The sequence below is a fragment of the Trachurus japonicus genome, chromosome 15 (genome assembly GCF_045865225.1).
Source record: "Trachurus japonicus isolate A0001 chromosome 15, Traja_1.0".
Taxonomy (NCBI): Eukaryota; Metazoa; Chordata; class Actinopteri; order Carangiformes; family Carangidae; genus Trachurus; species Trachurus japonicus.
In genome coordinates this window covers 3,775,758-3,784,976 of record NC_140921.1, presented here as the reverse complement: position 1 = coordinate 3,784,976, position 9,219 = coordinate 3,775,758, and the positions used below count along the sequence as shown (strand labels likewise).

Genomic DNA, 9,219 nt, shown 5'->3' with positions numbered 1-9,219 from the left:
CAAACACAATCAGCTGCTTTCTTTAAGGATGCATTTTGATTCTATTTTTCAACTCCATAAGCATTTAACCCCTAACACAACATTTTATAGTCCAAACTATAAATAGTCTTTTGTTGTCTTGGTTGCTGTACGCAGACATTCATTAAGAGTCCACATCACCTATTTAGATAGATATATTTGTTTAAGTTGATACCTCCCTTTTAAGAAAGATTAATATTTTATTCAATATTTTTGCTTAATGTTATTTTACTGATTATGGCCTAAAATAAAGTCTGTTCTTGAAATAATCATTCTTTGTGTCGCTACACTGCAAAACCTCAAAATCTTTCCAAGAATATTTGTCTTATTTCTTGTCAAAATGTCTCATTTCTAGTCAAAACTAAACTCTTTTCACAAAAAATGAACTTGAAAAAATCTGTCAGTGAAAGCAAGTTTTTTGTGCTTGTAATAAGAAATAAAAACTTGCTCTACTATCAGATTTTTCTTCTTATTTCAAGTGAAAAATGCTTGAAAGAAGTAAAAAGTGTCTAAAAACAAGCTACTTTTCAATGTGATGAGTCTTATTTTCAGTATAATGAGATTTGTTTTGACTAGAAATGAGATATAGGCTATTTGTAAGATATTGAGTTTTTGCAGTGAATATGAAAAACTGGAATCGGAACCGAGAATTCAGAAGAACTGGACTCGTTGAACAGAATCTGAATCTTAGCTACACACTGATGCATTCGCTGCTGTGGGACATCAGAGTTTCGGGGCCGTGTGAGCAACAGATGCTGCAGCTGTTGGACTGGAGCGGGTCGAGGTAGGACCACTCCCTCTCCTTCACCATCTCGATGGACAGCTCGATCTGCTTCTTCACCAGCCTGTTGGACGATAGCGGACTCCTCTGAGGCCGGCAGAGCTCGGGGGAGGGAAGCATCTCGGGCTCCAGGTCGGAGTTGGGATCGCTGTTGGGATCGCTGTGACCCTCCGTGACCTCCCGCTCCAGGCCGCACATGGATAAGAACCGAGGCCGGCGGTGGTTTTTTGCGTTCTTGTGCGGCCTTGAGTCTTCCCTGTGTTTGCCGCCGTACACCGAGCTGGGAATCGGCCTCGCCTTGAAGGCCTGACGCTCCTCCTTCGGACCCAGATTCCCCAGCTCGGCCACGATCTTGGCCTCCTTCTTCCTCCGCTCTCGCTCCAGGAAGTGGAAAGGCTGCGTCGAGGCTGCAACCGAATTTCCATTGGACCGGTTGGTTCTGCGCTGCGGCTGCTGCTGACTGAAGGCAAGGCATCTTTATTTATATAGCGCATTTCATACCAAGGCAACTCAATGTGCTTTACATAAAGACAAAACATTAAAAAAAAGAAGCATAAAACAGAATAAAAACAAACAAAACACTAAAAACAGAGTTAAAAGCAAGAGCAAATAGAAGTAAAAGAAAAGAAAATAGATAAAGTTTTAAAGGGATAGTAGCATTTTTTGGGGTGGGGTTGTATGATCTACAAATAGCCCCTAAGTACTTTAATTGCAGTAGAAGACTCTCTACACTCCTCCCGTTAGCAACGCCAGCCCATAATAGCCCTGCCCAGAGATTTACAACATACAGTGTTGTGAATGGACCCAAAGAAACGGCCTATTTTCGCGGCCTAAAAGAGGTTTTACCTGAAAAAAAATACACAGTTCCATTGTTCGCTGTAATATAATTTTTTTCCATCCCTTCAAAGTGCAGGAAAAATGCAGTTTTTATTTGGACCTAACCAACTGCTGATCGGCGGGCACTAACCCTGGGCGGAGGGATACGTGAGTTGGTTAGGTCCAAATAAAAACTGTGTTTTTCCTGCACTTTGAAGGGCTGCAAAAAATTATATTATAGCGAACAATGGAACTGTGTATTTTTTTTTCAGGTAAAACCTCTTTTAGGCCGTGAAAATAGGCCGTTTCTTTGGGTCTGTTCACAACACTGTATGTTGTAAATCTCTGGGCAGGGCTATTATGGGCTGGCGTTGCTAACGGGAGGAGTGCAGAGAGTCTTCTACTGCAATTAAAGTACTTAGGGGCTATTTGTAAATCATACAACCCCACTTTAAAAAAAAAATGCTACTATCCCTTTAATATCTTAAAAGAGCTCAGCTATAAGCATGTGAAAAGAGAAATGTTTTTAACCTGGATTTAATGAAGCGGCGGCTGATGACGGCGTCGTAGAGAGGCATGTGAGTGTGCGGCGGCGCGGGCGAGGCCTTGAACTTCTTCTGACACTCCCTGAGCTCCTCCAGCTCGCGGCGCAGCAGCGAGTTCTCCAGCTCGATCTCCGAGCGAGTCCGGACCTTGTGCCTCTTCCTGTCCTCCTCCCGCAGCATCATCTGGAAGGGTTTGGGCACCGTGACCTTGGAGTTGGACCGAGCCTTCGCCTCGTTCTGACGGCTCGGTCTCCCCTTTGGCTTCGGCTTTGGACACGACGACGAGGTCTTGGTCTGGAATCGAAACTGTTTCTGGGTCGTTGTCGCCTCCTCCGGGCTCAGCAGGACGTCTCTGAGAGGAACAAAAGAAGAGTCACAGATAAATAAATAAATAAAAACTCCTCTCGTCTCGTTGCACCTCCTCTCAACACCTGGGGCCAGACTCACAAAACCTTCTGGAGAAAAAAAATCTTCTTGAGTGTCATTTTTTTTCTTAACTTCAGAAGAAAAAAGAGAAGTCATATTCTCCAAGAAAAAACTTCTTAAGAATAAATGGTATTCTTGAAATCAAAGTTCTCAAATTTGTCCTTTACTTTTTTCTTAACTTTAAGGCAACCTTGATCTGTCCCAAAATTCCTACAGTGAATAGGTAAGCCTCTAATATCAACAAATTTTATACAAGTTCAGACTAGTAGGTCATAGTTTAGATAAATATAATTTGGAATTAATTACACAAAGAGTCTGATAACTGTTAGTTAGCATGAGTTAACTGTTAGTTAGCATGTTAGTTTACTGTTAGTTAGCATGTTAGTTTACTGTTAGTTAGCATGTTAGTTATAGCATGTTAGTTTACTGTTAGTTAGCATGTTAGTTTACTGTTAGTTAGCATGTTAGTTATAGCATGTTAGTTTACTGTTAGTTAGCATGTTAGTTGACTGTTTAGCATGTTAGTTTACTGTTAGTTAGCATGAGTTAACTGTTAGTTAGCATGTTAGTTTACTGTTAATTAACATGTTAGTTAACTGTTAGTTAGCATGTTAGTTAACTGTTAGTTTACTGTTAGTTAACTGTTAGTTAAAGGTACAGAAATGGCCGTTTGTCGCGCCGAGTTGTCACGAGCTGCAACACGAGTTTACCCGAGTAAGGAAAACAAATTTGATTGGTCGTTATCGAGCGGGCGGGATATTCAAAGCTTGGGGCGAGCCCGAGCTCCGTGTGTGTCTCAGACGTTTGAATGACGGATGACGGATCCAATATCAGTGGCTGGTGAATCGTGTACAGGCTGACGTATAATCCGTGCGCCTGCATTATCCAATGCGGAAAAAAAAATACACACTTTCATCCTGGATTTACTCAAAAATAGAATTTTGCACAAAGTTTGGCCTACATCGTCTGAAAGATGAGTTATTACACTAATTTTATGATCCAGAGTGGGCTCAAATTCAGTTTTCTTTTCTGTACATCTTTAAATGACTGTCTTTGATGGAAAGTTGGTTTCGACTTCGTTAGTGCCCTATGTTGTTATAACGACAGTCGTTGGAGTCACTTGCCACTTGTGAACAGTAGTTGTTCTTTGAGGCTAGATTGTTGAATCTCCTGGGAAGGGATGAAAGGGCAGCATTGTAAATTGGAGATAGGTGGTGTCTGAGACCACCTCCCCTGTTGAGGGATGGTTTCTCTACTTTAACATAGATGGCTTCTTTGTTTAGCATGTTAGTTAACTGTTAGTTAGAATGTTAGTTAACTGTAGTTAGCAAGTTTCTGCATCTCTTTTTGTCTTTTTGTCCTTCTCCATGGTTAGTGAGTGACTGACGGATAAGATGCAAACTATTTATTATGTGGTTTGTTGGCGTGTGCAATGCAGGGATGTATTTTAGGAAGTTCTTAAGTAGGAAAAACAAGAAATTCGTAAGAAATGACTGTTCTTAAGAAAATATTGAGGAAAAAAAGAAAAAGAAAAGAGGAATTGCACTTCAATCTAAAATTAAAAAGTTAATAAGAAAGTTCTTCAGACATTTCTTAAGACTTTAATTAAGAACATACAGTATTGGTGAATCCCCTGGTCTCCTCTGACTTCACCCACCTGCTGAAGGTCCGGCCTGGACCTGCAGACTTCCTCCGGTGGTCCAGCTCCATCTCCCCCGTGCTGCCGTCTCCACAGAGCTCCGACTGGTCAGAACCACTCGACGTGTCGTGGAAGTCCAGCTCCTCCTGAGAGTTGATCCTCTGGAGTCTACGAGCCGAGCAGCTGCTGCTGCAGGACCAGAGACAAGAGACTCCTTATTGATATATATCTGATATCATAATTATTAACAATGCCAGTAGATGACAATGATTTTTGATAGCCTATTGTCTTTGGATCTGTTTGTTTGAGTTGATATAATGAACTCCTTAGTCTGGCCTCCTGCTGAACATATACAATACAATACAATACAATACAATACAATACAATACAATATAGCATAGCATTGTGATATTTTGTGTGGCAATAGGCTACTGGAGGATATATTGATCTCTTATTGTATAAATACAATTTATACTTTTTGGTACTAGAATCCTAGAGTAGATTTTCTCACGGAGCGTGTTGCATTCACAAATTCACCAAAAAAAAGCTCTGGTTTTCTGTTTTTGGAAAACTGAATTAAACTAAACATGGGGCCATGTTTGGTTCCATTAAATGGAGAAGGAAATAAAAGAGTCTGTTATCTTAACTCCGAACAACAGAATAAGAAATGAATTTAAAAAAAAAACTGAAAAAAATTGTCCCAAAAAAAAACTGAAAAAAAAAACATAATCAAAAAATGGGGCAAAAAAAGTCCCAAAAAGTTTTTTTTTGTCCAAACAAAACAATGAAAAAAGAAATTTCTAAAAGAACAGGGAAAAAATGTCTAAACAAAACATTAAAAAAATATATTTTGTAAAAAAAAAAAAGTCCAAAAAGCAAACAAAAAAAGTTAAAAAATAAAATAAAAAAACTGCTTTTTTTCCATTGAATGCAACACACTTCCATGTTTTTCTGACTTTGTTACTCAGTCAAAATAAAAACAATTAGCCTAAAGTGAGATGATCAGACTCAGATTTGTGTCTTATAAAATTGATGGTGGCAAAGTTTTTCCTTGATGCTTTGTTGATTTCATTGAGTTTCAGTGTGTTTAAATGAAGGTTGAAAGTGAAGTTTTCCCCCTGAGTTTTCTGACCTGAAGGACTGTCTGCTGTCTCTGCTCCTCCCTCTCCTCAGCTCTCCCTCTTCCTCCTCCTCCTCTTCCTCCTCCTGCTCCTCCTGCTCGCGGTGCCACTCCCTCCCCTGGCTGATGTACATCCGCTCCAGCTCGGCCATGTTCCTCAGGTGGGCGTTCTTCAGCTCCTCCAGCCGCCGGTAGTATTCCTGGTTGGAGAAGTGAACCTGCTGCTCCCTCTGCAGCCCGTAGATCTCCAAGGAGACGGAGCTGCGGACGCCTCCTCGACCCCCGTGACCTTCATCACCACAGTCACAGTCCAGGTCCAACTCCTGAGGAGGGGGAGGGAAATAAAACATGATAAAAAAACTATGATTTAAGTCTTAATCACCTTGTAAGAAACAGTGTAAATGTTTCATAACAGCAGCAAAACAAACAAAATGTCTGAATTTTACTGAAATGTATGAAAGTACAGGAGGAATATTTCATTAATTTGAATTCTTCACATTTAAAATGACAACCTGCAAACAAAACTGAGGATTATATGATTTTCAAGGCTTAATATATTCCACTTTATATTTCAGTAAATGTGGAAAAGAAAAATCTCTCTATCGAACCAAACCTTTTCAATAACTTGTGTCTGAACTGTTTCTTTTTTGATTTAATACAACCCTTAGTTTTTCACAGTGACAGGATTTAATAAGATTGTTTCAAATATTTAAAATGTGTTTGATATTTTTAATTCATTCATGCTTTTATATTTTTATCTTTTCACCATCGTCGTTCTGTGTTAGTTGTTGTCACTCGTAATTCCTCCTCAGTCCAGCAGGGGGCTCCAGAGCTCAGGTTGAAAACCACTGTTTTTATCTTTACAAATGTTTTTTATCATTATTTTTATCTGTTTATATTGTTTTTATTCCCTTTTATTGCTTATTTCTTTTATTATATTCTCTTTTTTTATTCTTTTCATCTCATCCTGTTGTTTTACGTTGTTTTACCTCCTGTTTAAATTAGTTTCCATCTTTTCTCTCTGCTCTCAGTTTATCATCTTCAGTTCTTGCATGTTCCTGTTGTTTGGGTTCTCCAGCTCCAGCCATTGTTTTCTTGTGTGTTTTTGCTTTAATGTCACATATTAAATCTGTGTTTGTTTGCTTGTTTTTAAAGCTGCTGCATAGATAAATAAGTAAAAGTGATTTAATAAAACCAAATTTATGTGTAATCGAACTTGTTCCGAACCGTTTCAGGTCTCTATCATACAGAATCTGTTTTTCTTTCAACCATTTACCAGGTAAGAAAAGAAGATTTGTAATATATTGTACTTTATAACCTAATTGCCTCAACATAAATCAATGAATTTTATTTTGAAGAATCTCAACTGTTTGTTTAACTTGTAATCTCTTGTTAACATTTCCATGTTTCCCACATTCTTGTGTCATAAACTATAAACTGTTTTCTTGTCTGTAACAACATCTATTGCACGTCTGTCCGTCCTGGGTGAGGGATCCCTCCTCTGTTGCTCACCCTGAGCTTTCTCAGATTTTTCCCTGTTAAAAGGGTTTTCTATGGAGTTTTTCCTCAGTGGATGTGAGGGTCTAAGGACAGAGGATGTTGTTACGATGCTATGTGAAGCCCTTTGAGACAAACTGTTTGTAAAAACGGGCTATACAAATAAAATTGCCTTGCCTATGCCTTGCCTTTCCTGAACTTTCAGACTTTCACAGAATAGCAGGTTTCAGTCGACCAACAATAATGACGCTTTAAAGCACCAATCATCAGTTCTGATATATCTCAGGGTTTCCAGGTGTAACTGGATGAATGTTTTCTGAAACAGTGAAGAACATTAAACCAACAAAGAACAAAAAAAACCCATCAGTTTTCTCTAAACACCTCACAATAATATAGTGAAAACTGAATTTTTGAATGTTTGACACTATACTATAATATAGATTCAGAGTCTTACAAACCAACTTGTTATCACCCACTTGAACTTGGATAATCTTTGACTTGATTGATTCAGTTTCATTCATTTTTTGATAAATAGTTTCATTAATTGAAAAATAAAGGCCCATTGACCCTGCTCACAAAAATGAGCTGAGTTTAGAACATCAGGAGATCAAGTGTAGATCTGAATCTGTCACTGTGATCTGCAGGATGTCTGCTCAGAATAGAGATGATGGGGAGGAAACATTTGTTAAATACAGTAGACGTTTGGTTCATTATAAATAATGGCATGATAAAATGATAATCAATATGATACCATCTGTTAAAAGGGTTTTCCATGGAGTTTTTCCTCAGTCGATGTGAGGGTCTAAGGGCAGAGGATGTTGTTGTGATGCCATGTAAAACTGTTTGTAAAAACGGGCTATACAAATACAATTGCCTTGCCTTGCCTTGCCTAATCTGATTAACTTTGACTCATCAGAGTCTTACAAGTCTCATCTACACTGATTTATCACTTTTCCATATTTTTTACAGGTTGTAGCCTATATTTAGAGTCCCTGAACGCCTCACCTCACTGGTCCAGTCCCCCTCTCTGACAGAGTAGCGTCTTCTCTCCCTCTCTCCTCCTCCGAACAGAGCCAGCAGCTCCTTGTTCTCCAGGGATCGTGAACGCTGCATCGCTGCTGTCGACTCTTCACCTCGAGAAGAAACTCCACACAACTGAGACCGAGAGGCAGAGCAGTCCTCTTCTCCTGCAGCTGGGATTAACACACACTCACTCACCTACTGACACACACACACACACACACACACACACACACACCTACTGACACACACACACACACACACACTCAGGGTTTTATCCTCTTACCACCAGACAGACGAAGGCTCCATCTGCTCCGGTGGCTTTTCACTGCAGAGACTCACGAGATTCAGAGTGAAACTGATGTGAATTCTCTCAATCTGATTTACAGATTAACTTTCTTAAACGCAGCAGCTCCTCATCACACCTGTTGCCGTGTCAACCACCTGCATCTCTCTGTTACCGTGTCAACAACCTGCACCTGAGATAGAGAAAGAGATAGAGAGAGATGAGAGTCCAGACGTCAGAGGGTGAAACATCGTCAGATCTTACATCACATCAAAATATGTGACTCAGTAAAGTTGCTTTAAGATAGATAGATAGATAGATAGATAGATAGATAGATAGATAGATAGATAGATAGATAGATAGATAGATAGATAGATAGATAGATAGATAGATAGATAGATAGATAGATAGATAGATAGATAGATATGTTTATTGTCATTGTCATTTCCACAACAACAAAATTGAAATCCTGCACAGAAACAGTGTAAAACTTCACAGCAGCAACATTTCTATCTTTATTTTAAACTTTTTTTTGGTTTATTTGCACATTGAGACATGTTCACATCACATAAACTAAAAACAACCACTGTGTTGTGCACCTGTATTAAATCTCTGCATTATATCGAGTGCTCCAGTTGTTTCTTTTGGGTTTAGTCCTCGCGGAAGTGACCCAATTGCACCTTCCTAAAAACAACCACTCTTTAGATTTTGATTCTGTTTATTCTGCTGCAGCTGCAGTAAAATGATTAATGATTATTTGCTAATTTAAATGCTTTTATTCCTTTATCTCCATCATTTTATTATTCAATTTCCCCTCTCTTATGTATAAATCTCCTGAGGGAGAAGGAGAAGTGTTTCATCTCGATGCTTCAGTCCAAATATATGGAAAAATATATAGTATATTTGATTGACCCATTCTGGCCACCGTTCTCTGCAGCTTGTCTTTTTCCCCCTTGTTTTATGTTTAGAAACATAAAATAAGTGCATTGTCTCAAATACAAACATGTTTATCTATATCGCACATTATAAACACAGAGCTCATCAACAGAAATTAAAAAAAAAACAGAAAAC

General features: G+C 38.9%; 1 protein-coding gene across 1 annotated transcript; it reads right to left on the bottom strand.

Annotated features, from left to right (window-relative positions):
* Positions 1 to 709: 709 nt before the first annotated feature.
* On the bottom strand, positions 710 to 7,963 carry LOC146973069 (uncharacterized). The gene is made up of 5 exons (XM_085799157.1): positions 7,848 to 7,963; positions 5,358 to 5,668; positions 4,244 to 4,411; positions 2,147 to 2,512; positions 710 to 1,259 (listed from the first exon to the last, which is right to left on the bottom strand). The coding sequence occupies exons 1-5, from the start codon at positions 7,953 to 7,955 to the stop codon at positions 710 to 712; spliced, it is 1,503 nt and encodes a 500-aa protein (XP_085655283.1). The 5' UTR covers positions 7,956 to 7,963.
* Between the last annotated feature and the right edge of the window lie 1,256 nt (positions 7,964 to 9,219).